Source organism: Mytilus galloprovincialis, chromosome 2 (assembly GCF_965363235.1).
Source record: "Mytilus galloprovincialis chromosome 2, xbMytGall1.hap1.1, whole genome shotgun sequence".
NCBI lineage: Eukaryota > Metazoa > Mollusca > Bivalvia > Mytilida > Mytilidae > Mytilus > Mytilus galloprovincialis.
Window position 1 is genome coordinate 105,245,544 of NC_134839.1, and position 17,487 is coordinate 105,263,030.

A 17,487-nucleotide genomic window follows, 5' to 3' on the forward strand; every position below is an offset into this window, starting at 1 on the left:
TTTTTCAAAAAAATTATAACTTTTTATTCTTTCTTAAACATCCAAAAAAAATTAAAAGCATTTTTATTGATTTATTTTATCAAAGAATTCCTTCCACAAGTCGTAAAATTTATTTACGGTACCGATTGCAACCAATGTAAACAAACAGGATCCATATGGCATGCCTATGTGAGGACATTTAACAGTTCACTGAGGAAGATGACAGTTCATTTACAAACAGTAAAATACTGGTAAATGTGTTTTCATAAGTGTTTGTGGAAAATGGATGTATACGTTTCCATATTTCAGAAAGTAAATCTACTTAGGGATGTACTTAATAGGTGAGGTTTTGGAAATTGGTGTCAAATGTTCGGACTCCTTGGTATTTTTCCATCAATACATTGTAAAATATTTTGCCCCATAACACCCCTTTTTCTTTGTATAAAAGACTTCAATAGCTCATAAAAATCCATTTTCCAAAATTTGAGCAATTTCTTAATTTTTGTTCTTTGGATTTGAGACCCAAATAATACCAATGCAAATGTAAGGTAAAAGTCCGAGTCATGCAGCCTTTTCCTGCTTTTTTAAAAACTCAAATATCTCGAAAAGGAGGTCCATGACCTATCAATATTTTTAGCTTATTTTGTTCCTTAACTGGTACTCTTTCAAAATGTAGTATCAATTTTAATTTCTTGATTTTTTAAATTTCATCTAAGTACAACCTTAATAGTATATAAAAATGAAAAATGAAGATATAATATGCAATGACACAACTCAATAACACAATCAACCAGATGGCATATTTTAATTAGTCTACTGTCCCACACACTTTCCAACTATGCAAACTGCATACCTTTAATGTTATGAGGTTGATTGATTCTATACCTAATGAGCTCCTGTAGTAATGCTCTTTACTGTCAGGCATCAAAGGTTCATTTTCAGCATCAAATTGGTTAAAATTTAAAATTTTACCTTGCAGTAAGAAAATATTCTTAACATGATTTGTCATACGTCTCATATGTATATCCTGACTGTTATTTTTGAAAAAAAATTAACATACATGTATTTCGTCAAAATTGGTTAATTTATTTATCATCTAAAAAGAAAGTCAACATTTTATCATCAAATTACTTATTACTAGCTAAATTGCATGACAGTTAATCTCTACAAAAATGAACCACATCTACTTATTTTGGCCTAGATATCATGACAATTGATTTCAACAAAAATTAACCAGATTTACTTATTCTGGCCTAGATGCCTCAACATTTTATCTCAACAAAAATGAACCACATTTACTTATTTTGGCCTAGATATTATGACATTTAATATCAACTAAAATTAATCACATCAACTTATGTTTTTGCACTAGATATCATGACATTTAATCTCGATCAAAAATAATCATATCTACTTATTTTGGCCTAGATATCTTGACATTTACTGTAGTCTCAACAAAAATGAACCACATCAATCTACTTATTATGACCTAGATACCTTAGCATTTAATCTCTACAAAAATGAACCACATCTACTTATTATGACCTAGATATCATAAAATTTAATCTCCACAAAAATTAACCACATGAACTTATATTTTTGCCCTAGATATCATGACATTTAATTTCTACAAAAATTAATCCCATCTACTTAATTTGGCCTAGATATCTTGACAATTAGTCTCAACAAAAATGAACCACATCTACTTATTTTAACCTAGATATCTTGACATTTCATTTCAACAAAAATGAAGCACATCTCAGTCATCTTCTTATTTTGGCCTAGATAACATGACATTCAATCTCAACAAAAATGAACCACATCTGCTTATTTTGGCCTAATTATCTTGATATTTAATCTCTACAAAAATGAACCACATTTACTTAATTTGGTCTAGATATCTTGAAAGTTAATCTCTACACAAATTAACCACATCTACTTATTTTGACCTAACTATCTTGATATTTAATCTCTACAAAAATAATCCCCATTTACTTATTTTGGTCTAGATAACATGACATTTAATCTCAAAAAAAATCAATCACATCTACTTATTTTAACCTAGATATCTTGACATTTTATTTCAACAAAAAACGGACCACATCCTCTTCTTTTGGCCTAGATATCTTGACATTTAATCTCCACAAAAATGAACCACATCTACTTATTTTGGCCTAGATATCATGACATTTAATCTCAACAAAATTTTATCACATCTACTTATTTTGTCGTATATATATTGGCATTTAAATTCTGTCAATATGAAGCACATCTACTTATTTTGGCCTAGATGTCATAAAATTTAATCTCTACAGAAATTGATCACATCTACTTATTTTGGCCTAGATATCTTGACATTTTTTTTATCTCTACAAAAATGAACACCATCTACTTATTTTGGCTTAGATATCATGACATTTGATCTCTGCAAAAATGAATCACATCAACTTATTTTGGCCTAGATATCACGACCTTTAGCTCCACAACAATGAACCACATCTACTTATTTTGACCTAGATATCTTGACATTTTTTTTATCTCTACAAAAATGAATCATATCTACTTATTTTGGCGTAGATATCTTGACATTTAATCTCTACAAAATTTTATCACATCTACTTATTTTGTCATATATATATTGGCATTTAAATTCTGTCAATATGAACCACATCTACTTATTTTGGCCTAGATATCTTGACATTTTTTTTATCTCTACAAAAATGAATCATATCTACTTATTTTGGCCTAGATATCTTGACATTTTTTTATCTCTACAAAAATGAACACCATCTACTTATTTTGGCCTAGATATCATGACATTTGATCTCTTGCAAAAATGAATCACATCAACTTATTTTGGCCAAGATATCATGACCTTTAGCTCCACAACAATGAACCACATCTACTTATTTTGGCCTAGATATCTTGACATTTTTTTTATCTCTACAAAAATGAACACAATCTACTTATTTTGGCCTAGATATCTTGACATTTAATCTCAACAAAAATGAACACCATCAATTTATTTTGGCCTAGATATCATGACATTTGATCTCTGCAAAAATGAATCACATCTACTTATTTTGGCCTAGATATCATGACATTTGATCTCTGCAAAAATGAATCACATCAACTTATTTTGGCCTAGATATCATGACATTTTTTTATCTCTACAAAAATGAACACCATCTACTTATTTTGGCCTAGATATCATGACATTTAATCTCAACAAAAATGAACACCATCAATTTATTTTGACCTAGATATCATGACATTTGATCTCTGCAAAAATGAATCACATCAACTTATTTTGGCCTAGATATCATGACATTTAATCTCAACAAAAATAAACACCATCAACTTATTTTGGCCTAGATATCATGACATTTATCTATACTTTTTGGACCTTTTGGATTATAGCTCTTCATCTTTTATATAAGCTTTGGATTTCAAATATTTTGGCCACAAGCATCACTGAAGAGACATGTATTGTCGAAATGCCCATCTGGTGCAGGAAAATTGGTACCGTTAATGTTATTACTACCACTGGGTAGATGCCTCTGCTGGTGGACTGTTAGTCCCCGAGGGTATCACCAGCCCAGTAGCCAGTACTTCAGTACTTCAGTACTGGCATGAAAATACGGATTTTTTTGTGTTATTAAATTTGCTGTTACAGAATGTTAGAAATTATTATAAATTAAGGAATGTATCTCCCTCATGCAAAGCTCTGATTCCTTTCACAGATTTGGCTATACTTTTTGGACCTTTTGGATTATAGCTCTTCATCCTTTATATAAGCTTTGGATTTCAAATATTTTGGCCACGAGAATCACTGAAGAGACATGTATTGTTGAAATGCGCATTTGGTGCAGGAAAATTGGTACCGTTAATGTTTTTATCTCCAGAACAATGAACCACATCTACTTATTTTGACCTAGATATCATGAAATTTAGCTCCATAAAAATTAACTACATCTTCTTATTTTGCCCTAGATATCTTGACATTTAATCTCCACAAAAATGAACCACACCTCCTTATTTTGCCCTAGATATCTTGACATTTTTAATCCACAAAAATTAATCAACAATTTAATTTTGCTTATATATCATGACATTTAATCTACACAAAAATGAACCACATCTTCTTGTTTTTGCCTTAGATATCATGACATTAATCTCCATAAAAAATAGAGATGAAATGTCATGATATATGAGGCAAAATAAGAAGATTTGGTCTGCTTGCAAATAGCTGATTTTTTTTACCACTTCACCAGTTTCATTTGCCAGTATTGAAAAGCTCCTGTATATGTTTCATTAAAGAAAACTTTTTTTACCTATGCATCATTATTAAAGATTCTTTTAGAAAATATCAACATTGTCCTGATGTTAAAATTTAAATTTTCATTGCAGATTCAGTATTTAGATCTAGAATGCACATTTTTTCCCTCACCTGGTCATGTGAGCTATTTGTATTACTATGGGGTCACCACACATCATTCTAAACTTTAAACAAAATTCTCCCCTAGAAATACTGGGCCAAACTTTCCTGAATGTTTTGTTAGGGTTTCTAGTTGATAAAATTCATTCAGAGATGTGATCCATGTAAAAATAAGACAGCTGGCATTAGGCATATAACTGTAGGTTTTGCCTTATATCCCAATAACTAAAGCAGTTAGAACAAAACTGACTGAGTGAAAATTATCATATAAAAAAGAAGATGTGGTATGATTGCCAATGAGACAACTGTCCACAAGAGACCAAAATGACACAGACATTAACAACTATAGGTCACTGTACGGCCTTCAACAATGAGTAAAGCCCATACCGCATAGTCAGCTATAAAAGGCCCTGATAAGACAATGTAAAACAATTCAAACGAGAAAACTAACGGCCTTATTTATATAAAAAAATGAACGAAAAACAAATTTGGAACACATAAACAAACGACAACCACTGAATTACAGGCTCCTGACGGTACAGGCACATACCTAAATAATGTGGCGGGGTTAAACATGTTAGCAGGATCCCAACCCCTCCCCCTAACCTGGGACAGTGGTATAACAGTACAACATAAGAATAAACTATAAAAATCAGTTGAAAAAGGCTTAATTCATCAGATGGACAAACAGGTATCTTTGATGGACAGTATCTACCTTGAAATGTTCAGAAAAAATTGACATTCCTGATTTAATTTATTCCACCCAAAATGTCAATTTTAGCAAATTTGGATAAACTTCTTGAAAACTGGCATGGATAGTAATAATTAAAATAGTAAAACAACCCTCTATATAAGTGTTCTCCCTTAGGTAGGCCTTTTAGCGCCATGGAATGTGATGTTATATTTTTTGAATGAGATGCTATCTGGGTTGGTTTTCCTATAGATTACCTTATGGATGTGATGCTATAATTTTCAGAAACAAGTTGGTAGGTACCTTCATGTATTTCAATTTTCTCTGTTTACCAGGATGCTAAATGAAATATCCAGGGAGAACACTGTAATAATATAATAATGAAATTTACTGAAATGTAATCATTGGCAAAATCGACAATAGACCCAATTTAGAAGAAATTAACCCTGAATAGTATTTGATCAAACTTTTGAATTATTGTAAACTATGGTAGAAGAGTACAAAAATTAGACAAGATATTCAAATAAGTCAACATGTCCAAAATCATTGGTGGACTCATTGTAGAAGTCATTCCCTTTGAATGACAACTTTTGGAGATCTTGATTTTAGCTCAATACAGTTTCTTTCATAGTTTTTAAGATAGTAGTAGGCAAAACAAAACAAAAAACACAAAAAATTGGCAAACAAATGTCAATTAAGCTGGACAATAAATCCCACAAGAAGTTGACTGGTAGTTTTTGTGGTGTACTGTGTTTAAAAGTAGAAATGCATGTATCAATATTATTGTTATTATAATTGGTCCATAGTTACAGCTGCAAAAATAATCCAATGGCAAAATCAAAAAGATAAAAATGTAAGGTTGAAAAATTCCGACAAGAAGCCTCTTGAATTTTGATGGAAATTGAAAGTTTAAAGAATTTCATATTCATGGCATATTTGCATGTGTCAGATTTTTATAGTATAATTTTTAATTAAGAATTAAATATTAAACACTTGCTTGCTTGCATTTTACCTTATCATAGTATTATATAAATTTTCATATATTATAGCCATTTTGGTTGATTGGGAGGAATAAAATAACTGAACTTTGCTGAGAGGTTTCCTACTACTACTAGGGTTTTCTTAATGATCTTAAGTTTGTTCTTTGTTACAGACTCAGTTGTATTGGTATGAAGAACAGCAATAAAACTTTGTTCCTTTGCTCTTTGTGTTTTGTGTTGTGCATGCATTGATTTTGTGTCATGGATGGATGGCCTTTATCAGAACATCTGTGTAATGTAAATTATATAATAGCTAGTATAATGCAAATGTATATTGCCTTGCATGCTTGATAAACTTATAATTGTGTGTGTGTGTGGTCGTAACTCGTTACATCTATTTAGAGATTTATGCACAAGACATGCTTTGATAAAAAAAACTCACTTCAGAGATAGTTTCTAAAAATAGCGAAACAAGCTAGTAACATAGTGACCTATCTTTTCTTATTTGAACTTTGTATTATTAATGTTTAAATGTGGATAACCTTACTTTGCTAAGCATATGTTGATGAGGCTATGAGGGAAAGATTTTGTATTCGTTAGTTTATCTATATGCTGGCATTATAATGAGGGGGGCAAGGGGGGTCCCAATAACAGCAAAACAGTAAATTGATTTGGCTTATAACAGATAACAAGGAATTAAAATGGACAAAAACAGATAACAGTAAATGAAATATTAAAATAAGTCGGGTCCTTGACAAATCCAGTATTTCTTATTACGGGTTTAATCCTTTGTAATGAATTCCATTTTCTATGAACATGGTTTTCAGAATTATGTATCTAGATATACATGTATGTATTTGGTATATTCTTGTCCGTCCATCGTCAACATGTCGGACATTGACTCAAACATTCTTTAACCAATTTACATAAAATTTTGGGAAATTGTTTATATCTATTGACGTGAGCTCCCTGTCGGTTTTTTTTTGTAAATTTTAGATTATAAGTTTCTGAGTAATGGGGTTTGATTCAATAAAAATGGTGTTTTTTTCCAGCTTTCTGATATCTCAAAAATCCTTTCACAAATTTGCAAGGAATTTTGGTGAATTGTTTATATCTATTGACATGAGCTCCCTTTCAATTTTTATAAATTTTAGATTTTACGTTTCCGTGTTAAGGATTTTTATTAATTAAAAGGGGGATTTTCTAGTTTTCGGACATGAACACAAAAACATTTTCAGCAGTTCTCATGAAACTTTGCTGAATTGTTTATATCTATTGTTGTAAGCGCCCTTTCGAATTTTTTTTATTCTGATTTAATGTTATTCAGTTCAGGGGTTTATTCATTAAAAAAGATGGTATTTTCCAGTTTTCGGACAATAACTCAAAAATGTTTTCTGCAGTTCTCATGAATCTTTGATGTATTGTTTATATACATGATATATATTGACTGATTTTTATAAATATCTGATATGACATTGAGAATTTATCGAATATTTCAAAAAGGTAACGGGCGAATCATGCACTCATGGCGTAGCTGTTTATTTGTTATGGAATACTTTTTTCAGCATTTATTTTTGTACAAATATCGAAACTCACACATGTTTGTAATTTAAATAATGTGTAATAAAATTGAGAATGGAAATGAGGAATATGTCAAAGAGACAAAAATCATATCTAGTAAAAATTCAAGGGCAGTTAGGGTATCAAAGACTTAAGTAGGTCCAATTGACATAGTTCTTGTGTTTGTTGCTATTAAAAAATTACCTAAAAGAGTTTGAATATATATATTTGCATTCTGACTCTTTTAAATGCCCATTTAATGAGGTGTGTGAATTTTTCTGAATAAGACTATGAGGCAAAGTTGTATATAGGGTAGAAAAATCAAAAGCACCAATTATAAGCATGCAATTTATCAAGTAGGACCAAAAGTAATTTATTCCACTATTTTCAAAGTCCTTATTTGAACAAATTTTTATCAGGTTTTTGATTGTACCATGTCTACTAGTAAGTAGAATACATAGTTTAATAGGGGAACTATGGCTTGAAGTTGAAATACATCTTTAATTGTAATGAGTTATGTGCAGCTTCGGAACCCAGTACATGGTGGGAACTTTCATTGTACAATGTATTTGGTTCTGCTTGAAAGGGGCAGAGTCTATGTACCATATAACATAAAAGCTTTTACGAAGGATAATCATAAGATGTAATGGAATTGTCCTGGACCTCACTTTTGTGATGAGTATATGTTAATGGAATCCTTCTCCTAATACGGGACCAACATGTTGATGTGGTTGACTCCAATGTCCAATGATCTTCAATTTCTACCGAATTTTGGCTGTCCAAAAAATGTTAACATCCCAATTGTCAATAACAGTTAACAGCAAATACATTATCACAATAACAGATAACAAAAAAACTAAAAACCCAATAACAGCTAACAAAGAATAAGACAGTAACAGCTAACAGCAAATATATTTTCAGAATAACAGATAACAAAGAATTAAAATGCCCCATAACAGCATAACAGCTAAACCCCTTGCCCCCCTTCTATAATTGTACAAAAATAAACTGTTGCTGTATTTTTTTTATTTCAAAATAAGGCATGCTCATTGAAATTTGAATCAATTAATTATTTGAATGGGATACTGATACTAGTTTGCAAGTATTTAAAGGAGTTTCAGAGAATGAATTACATGAATTTAGGCTTGCTGTTAGAAGCCATTACAATGTACTCTCGTTCTACCATCTCTGTACGTTGCTATAGAGTCATAGTTATCCAGTAACATCATGCTAGTGACACAATATTGGATATTGTAATTGTTGAAAATATATATAGCGATCTACTCTTCTATGTACTCGCTTTTCTATCTATATTTTCCTTCGTACTAGGGAATCCACGTGGCTGCGCTCTTGGTCTTACTAGTGCGTTGGCAGCATTGGTTTAAGTTTGCTGAGGAGCTTTCCTGGAGATTTCTTTCAACATCCCTTATGCTTTTTTTTCACTGGTAACAATATGTTTAGACCATCTCTAAACATTTTGTTTTTGGTGGCTACGTAAAGTTGTCAAAGGCTTATGCAAAATCTAATGCTATCATATCGGTTTACAATTTATTGTACTGTGTAAATGTCATGTATTGCACGATCTCTTACTTCTAAAGCCATGCTGATTTATGGAACAGAAAAGTGACTGTTGCAGCTAGTTAATGGCTAATTTCTTTTAGTTTTCGTGGTAGAATTTTCTGACATACTGTTTTGATAGGGTTAAGTTTTTTTTCTTTTATTCAGCTCTACTCCATTTATATTTATATAACAATTATTCACATAGAGTTGAAAGTTATTTCCAATATCTGGTATTTCTTTTTTATTGTCTTCAATAAACACTGATTGTAATTGATGGTTGAGTTTGTTTGCCTTGTCAACTGCCTCATTTGATGTGATTCGTTGGTGTTTTAAAGGTGGTACTCCATTTCAAGTTGTTTCTTTCCAGCTGCATTTTAGAAAAGATAAACCTTTTTGGGGGTTTGGTTTGTCGTCAAGTTCAAATATGTTTGACACATTTAATTCCAGTAACATTTGGGTGTCTATTTTTTAATTAGTTGTTTCGATTGTTTTGTGTATCAACCTTAACATTGCATGTGACTACCCCGTTGCATGTAGAGCCTCAAAGACTTAAGTATAGCAGTGATGCCAAAAAAAGCAACTGCGTATGATCATATGATGTGCGTTTATATATATCTCAATTGTTTACTAACACAGTAGTATAGTCTTTATCCTCATCCGTATACATTTCAGTTGTAGTTTTCTAATTAGTTTGAATATAAACCTGCTAATTAAGTCTGAAGACCTGGTCAGTTTAACAAAGATACACGTGTGCTGCCGGCATGGAATTAGTCTAATAAAAAAAATATATTTTGAAATCAGTGAATAGGAATTCCTTTGTTACCTGAAGATTGTAAACTGTATTTTTGTATGTGTGTGTATGCTTTATCAAAAGATGCAAATGGTGATAAGTGTGTATTGTTAAATAGGACAGTACATACATTAACAAAACTAGGTTCAGGTATGTTTGATTATGCATGAGATAAATATGTTTTCTTCCTGCATCAAATTAATATTAATTCACTGATGATATTAACAATGATAAATTATGATTTATCCTATTTTTTCAATTTTACATCCTTCCAAGATTTCAACTTTATATCAATGTTCCTTGCTAATATATTTTTAAAACGCAACTTTTTTTTATTATGAAACTATAACTATAAAACATAATTTGGATTTTATTAATGACTAGGCGAGTTAATTATTTTTAATATTTATTGTTTGAATGCAGAAATTATACCAATTCTGGAAGTTTGCTAATTGCGTTTTGGTTTCTGTGTGCTCTTTTCTATATTGATGCAAAGCCCGCAATATTTTGGCAGTATTTTTTACACCCAGAAGAAAGCCTACATGAGTCATTCCTTTATTATAAATTTTCACTAATTGGATTGATTATAATTGACATTTTCACAACAAAGACGTATATCCTTCTGTTACCATAGACTACAGTTACATATATCTTGATATGACGTGTAAGCACGTGCAGGAATCATTAATGATTGCGTAATAATTCTGCATCAATGAAATATTTGATCTGCTTTAAAAATATCAAAAGGTCAATTCCATTGCGTCTACATGGACAATAGAACGCAACGAAACACTTGAAACCATGTACACACTAAACCATCATTTGCAGAATGTTTGAAATTAAGCCAGTTATAGTTGCTAGATTGATGTACACGAGGTTGAATCAAATCTGTTTTTAATTCTTTGGTTTGTTTCAAAGTTGATTTCTACACCTTAAACAAATGAAAATATAGGTTAATTAAATGACATCTAGACTAAACTACACACGAAAGGCTGATAGATATAAGCGAGTCCATTCATCGTAAATTGTTTATTTAAGACTTTTTATAAATTTGATATACGTTTTAGTATGTTATAAATCGAATATGAAAATTGATTTTAATTGGGGATCACGAATTTGACAGGAAATGTTCTTTAAGATAGGGCCCGCCTAATGGCAGGTCGCCCAATAGTGATCAATCTGTCCCTCTGTCCGTTTCAATTTGTGTCCGCTCTTAATGATTAATCTAGAGAATCGTTATATTTTATACTTTATACTTGACATGTATATTAACCAACACCAGAGGGTGTGTCGACTCATAAAGTTCAAGGAAAACATCTTTCAGTTGACAACCCCATGTCCTATGGTAAAGATCTGATCTCTATATCTTGAGACCCGTTATCTATACTATTAAACGAGAAGACCTCATTTTGTGTGTCGCTTCTCTTCCTTCCACGATAAATTAATCATCATGCCTCTGTGTTCTATAGGTAAGATGCATAGTCGCATTTGTCATCCACTCTTATGATTATTCAGATTAAGTTATTTTGGGAGAAAAACGACAAAAAGGAGCCCGGATATTGATTCTGTCACCAGACTGACTTTTAGTCATAGATAAGACTTCCGGTTTGAAACATGTACAAGTACAACCAATCGTATGATAGATAACAAGAATGAAAAATAAATAAGCCAACCAGAGCGTTCTCCATATCATGGTGTTTAGGTCGCAAGAACCACAACTATTATACCTCCTTAGAAAGGACAATTATTTTTCGCGTTTATCTACATGTAAACTACGATTATATACTACTTTAATATATAGAGACTCTCTGTATTCTGTCTACTGCTTTCTTTAAAATGTTTTACTATTTAAGGGGTCATGCCAGTTGCATTATATATTAAAATAAGTAAAACATGTGTAAACAAGAATGTGTCCATAGTACACGGATGCCACATCGGCACTATATTTACTAAGTTTCGAGTTGATTGGACTTCAACTTCATCAAAAACTACCTCGACCAAAAACCCAAAGTTAACCTGAAGCGGGACAGACGGACGGACGAACGAACGAACGCATGGATGCACACACTAGAAAACACAATGCCCATAAATGAGGTATAAAAATTTAGTGTTGAAAGTGAAAGTAGTGATTTTGCAAAAATAAATGTAGGGACGTCGGAATCGGGTGTTTTTAAGCTCGGGATTTGGGGATTGGTCCTTACGGGATCCGGGAATATATTTCTCGATTTCGGGATATGAATTTCTTTAAATTCTGCATCTCGGGATTTCATGTTTTTAAGCCCGGGATTTCGAAATCAGGACCCCTCCGACCACCCCTCAAATCAGCTTTAGTCAGTCTTAGTCATTTATAATACAAGATTCACATCCTACCATTAGCACGTTAATAAGGCTTTCAAAAGAACAAAAGCACCGATGGATTGTCCTAGAAGCATATTTTATTAGACTAATAATGGTCTATATATACAAATGTAAGCAGTAACATTTATTTCATGTTTGAAGTGGTACAAATTTTAATAATTTAATTTGACTTTTACCAAAAGATGCGTTGTAGCAAATGAAGGACTGAGGCCAGAAACACGAAAATAATTGAATTTAACAGAATAGAAACACATATCGGACTTTGGAAAAGGGGAGAGGGCTTTTATGAAATTCTCCATACATAATATCTTTTACAAAAAATCATCCTACAACAGTTCACAAGCTGTATATGCCCGCGATTTCGCGGGTGTGTTCTTTTTAAAGTTTACACTTGACCTTTATGTTAACAAACACTAGAGGGTGTGTCATAATGTGTGTACAGCTTCCTATGTGTAAGGTTCGTCAGGCTGTCTGTCGGTTCTTTCGTTACAACCATAAGTGCAAACAAAAAGAAAAGAAAACAATAGCAGTCAGACTCACAGTTTAGCATAAAATAAATATGAAATAGAAATGAAGACAATTTTAATTTATTTGATACCATACCATGACGGGTTCATTCATTTTTTTTTTCTGTCAGAACTTTCATGTGCATGATCATGTGATGTTCCTACAGTACTGAAGCCTTAAATGTTGCTGTTATAACATCATTAAAAAATAAGGAAATGTGAATTGATTGTCATTAAGCAAATAGAACGATGTGAAGAATTGCAGGTCACCATACGGCCTTCACTGATATAATGAGCACAACCAATGCTTTATGTAAGGTATAAATTGTTTGGAATACTAGTAAAACTCCTTTGAATTATGCGTTATTTTTTTATGACTTACAGATCTCATTTCAGAAACAAACCACGTGCAAAGACGTGAAGAGGATCTATTATAAAGCAACGCAACTCCATGGTCACGTGTTCGTCATCTTTACATATGAGGAACATTACTAAAATGTGAGATATATTTTTAAATAAAATAATTATTGCCGATACTTTTTCATCATAAAATATTTGGTAGGAAAGTATAAGCTTTCTATTGCTTTACCAACACACTTTATTCGTTGTAAATAAGACATTATATCTAAGACGCTATGAAAAAGCACATGGATGGTTGATACTTTTACTTAGATTTATAATACAAGTCAACTATTTATCATTCGACGCCTACACGTGCATTACGGTTAGCAAAGGGGAATGTGACATGACAGTTGCACTTGTAACACGCCAATTCTTCGTCTATACTACAGAATGTATTTATTATATAAAGTATGTTACTGAACTATTTATCATTGGAATGCATTTCCTTCTAAACAATTGTGTTTGGTATATATTTTGTTGTTATCGTTTGTCAAACTACGAAGTCAGATAAACAAATAAAACATCATAAATTTGTTATTAATTTTTCTGATTTTTGTGTATATGTATTGCATGTATATTTTGCTAAATTATGAAATAGTTCCTTGACAAACATAATCTCTAACTTGAAGTAACCGACTTTTTCATGGAGTACAGTTTGTGTGTTTTCAGTGTCGGCAATTAATCCGCAGAAAGAGACGAGCTGCCATCTTTGTGACAGATTCCTACATATAACACACTTTGCTTTTTGTTTCAGACTTAAAACATGGATGACGAACTTTTATACTCTGCTGGACAAATAGAACAACTGTTAAAATGTGCAGTATGTCTCGATAGATTTACCAATCCAAAAATATTACCATGTCAACATACTTTTTGTTCTACCCCATGCTTAGAAGGACTCGTCCATCCGATCACGAGATACATCAAATGTCCAGAATGCCGTGCAGAGCATCGTGTACCGTACGAAGGAATAAGAGGATTTCCGAATAACATTACCATTCAAGGATTTCTTGATCTGCGCTCCCAAAGAAACCAAAACAGGCACCAAGAACAAACGGGAGGAGCAATTGGACAAGTAGATCAGGGATATCACAGGGTGAATACCACAGCGGAAGCGGCAGCAGATGCCGCAAGTGCATATATCAATGCCGTCGTTGATGAGCAGACACCCGCAGTAGCTGCGGCATCACGAAGTGGTTGCGCAGTTTGTGGCCGCGAAGCGTTTTTGGCTCGATGTGATCACTGTGACATGATTGTCTGTGTTTCGTGTCAAAATTCTCACACTGAACAAATTAAACTAGATATTGTCCGTCTGACGGGACAGATAAGACGCGGTCTCCCTACTATATCTAACGCTATTAGTAGTATTGAGAGAAAATCTACACAAATTCGGCAGAGAACGGAAGCTATCAAATCCGATATTTCAGAAGCAACCGAACGTTACATGAATGAAATTAGAAACAGACAACGTCTTCTTCATGGTGAGGTTGAAATGTTTTTGCAAGGAGAGACCAGATCATTGTCAATGCATGTTGAAAATCTTGAAGTTGAAATAGCGAGTATTTCGAGTTTCAGTGATACGACGGATTCTTCTCTCGCTCGGTCGCAGGCAAACATTCCTATTCAGGATTTAGTCGATATACGAAGACAATGTGTCGAATACATGGAAGCCCTAAGAGGTTACGAGAATGGCAATTTCGAGGTTCCCAGAGAGCGATATCTACAGTTCATTGTTGAAGAAAACAGGCTTTTAAATGCAATAACTAACTACGGAGAGGTGGTTATTTCTAATGTTCCACCAGAATCTGCTACTCCGTCAAGAGAAGAATCGCCCCAAGATGCACCAGCGTCACAGTCAACACCTATCGTCACTTCGTCACCAGCAATACCAGTTTCTTCGACAATAACATCTGTCATGACCTCAACGCCTTCATCGATTTCGACGTCATGGGCGCCTTCAATGGAGGCGGTAGATCGCGCAATCGCTTTGATACGATCTGGAGGCCGAGATAATTTTCAAACACCAAGTCCTGGGCGCTCTCTGACTCCAGAATTCAGACCCCTTCCACCAAATGGTGGCACAACACATCGTCGAAGTTTACAAGAGCGCAGGCGACACCACATGACTGATAGCAGAATAGCAGGTTTGTTGAGTGGCAGTGCTCCTTCCGTTTATCATCGAACAGCCACTCAGCCAAGAAGACAAAGAAGTTTAACCACAGGTGCGACATTGATGGATATTCAAGGAGCATCTGGATTTTACCAAAGGCCCATACAACACTCAATTGAAGAAGAGGAACCCGCGCACGTTTATGCTAATGCACGTAGTCGGACTTTTGAAGAAGAGGAAGGTCAAGAGCCAGGACATCAATTGTCTCGTGTTAATTCGGCTGAAGCGAGACTTAGATCAAGGCCTGCAGTAAGATTTGATATTAATGGCTCTGGAGATTCGGATTCCGGAGAAGAACCAATTATGAATTTGCAACGTGTGTCTTTTCAAGGAAATGAAAGTACAATGGTTTCTGAAGCGATAAATAATTATCAGGACAAAGGTCGGGCTATTATAAGGTTTGGAACAAGAGGTAGTGATGAAATGCAGTTCACATGGCCACGTGGTGTTGCAGTTTCGGGTCGTGATAATACAATTCTTGTTGCAGACAGCAGCAACCACAGAGTGCACGTTTTCGATTCAGTAGGACGCTTCATTAAAACTTTTGGATCTTACGGTCAAAGTGATGGCGAGTTCGATTGCTTAGCTGGTGTAGCTGTGAACACTTTTGGACAAATAATCACATCTGATCGCTATAACCATAGAATCCAAGTATTTGATCACAATGGTACGTTTCAGCATATGTTCGGGGAGGAAGGTGTAGACAATGGTCAACTTCTGTATCCTTGGGGCGTTGCATGTGATAAAATGGGTTTCATTTATATATGTGACAAAGAAAATCACAGGGTACAAGTATTTCAAGCGAATGGTAGTTTTGTTCGTAAGTTAGGCGGGCTTGGGCATAGGTTTGGTCAAATGGAAAACCCTCACTATCTAGCGATAAGCCCCGACAATCGCATATACGTAAGCGATAGTAGTAACCACCGGATACAAATCTTTAGTATGTATGGTGACTTCTTGTTTAGCTTTGGATCGCCAGGCACAATGCAAGGACAAGTCAAGTTCCCCAAGGGAATTGCTATTGATGATCAAGGCTTTGTTGTGGTGGCAGATAGTGGCAATAACCGTATTCAAGTTTTCCATGGCGACGGACGGTTCTATTGTATGTTTGGAACTTATGGAAGTGGAAATGGTCAATTCAAAGGGTTAGAAGGTGTCGCCATCTTAGCAAACGGGAATGTGGTTGTTAGCGATCGAGAAAACCATAGAATACAAATTTTTTAACGTATACAGCTTGTAAATATTAAGTTTGTTATCAGAAAAAAGACTTATCATACAAATTATGTGAACAGCTCGTTAGACCACAATGAGGTATGAGTTGTACGACCAGTTGGTCCTGAAAGCATTATCCTTTTAAAAAATTGTCATATATATAGTGCTATCTGAATCCATTTATTGAATTTTACAAAATTATTATTAATTCATTGTGATATCTGTATTGATACATTAGATCACACAGATACGTACATAATGTTGTATTTCTAGAATAGGGATAAAGGATCACAATTGTCCGTCCATATACAGCTATACTTTATTTCTCGCTACAATATGCACGTTATTTATAGACTATCAGCGTCGTCGATTGTACACTCTTTAGCGAAGGTTTGTTATGTGTTTCTTTCACGAGTTAGCTAAAAATAGATATAGAAACTTAAAAATCCCTTTCTACAGTTCGGCAAACAACTTTCTATACCCTTTTGAATTACCATCACATAAATAATAGTTCAAGTGATTTCGAAGCTGGGATGCATTATACAAAAACTGTAGTAATAAACCCTCAGTAGCTATTTTTCAAGTGCAATAAACATATTTCCAAATAGTTTATTGTTTCCCGTACATTCATACATGCATTTAAATACTAATAATTTGAATAGTAAATTATGAATATAGAAATATCCATTCCATTCACATTTGTGTTTTTCTTTTTCATTTATTAATTTATGATTCGCCTATGTAAAATTTATAAAACAAAGGGTCTGGGAAAATCATTTGTAGGAAATTTATATGTAGGAAATTGTACCATATCAAACGGTATGCATATATAGTAATTAAG

The 17,487-nt window shown here is 33.3% G+C and overlaps 1 protein-coding gene across 2 annotated transcripts; it reads left to right on the forward strand.

Moving 5' to 3' along the window:
* The first annotated feature begins 122 nt into the window (after positions 1-122).
* Positions 123-17,487, forward strand: LOC143065241 (RING finger protein nhl-1-like). Of its 2 annotated transcripts, none has more exons than XM_076238693.1 (3): positions 123-230; positions 13,259-13,360; positions 14,019-17,487. In XM_076238693.1, exon 3 carries the CDS (start codon positions 14,028-14,030, stop codon positions 16,656-16,658), a length of 2,631 nt encoding a protein of 876 aa, XP_076094808.1. In that variant the 5' UTR covers positions 123-230; positions 13,259-13,360; positions 14,019-14,027; the 3' UTR covers positions 16,659-17,487. The 2 variants fall into 2 exon arrangements, with proteins under 2 accessions (XP_076094808.1, XP_076094809.1); XM_076238694.1 differs by lacking the exon at positions 123-230 and adding an exon at positions 9,855-10,148.

Coding starts and splice junctions, on each gene's coding strand:
- LOC143065241 (XM_076238693.1), top strand. CDS start 14,028: ATGGATGACGAACTTTTATACTCTGCTGGACAAATAGAACAACTGTTA.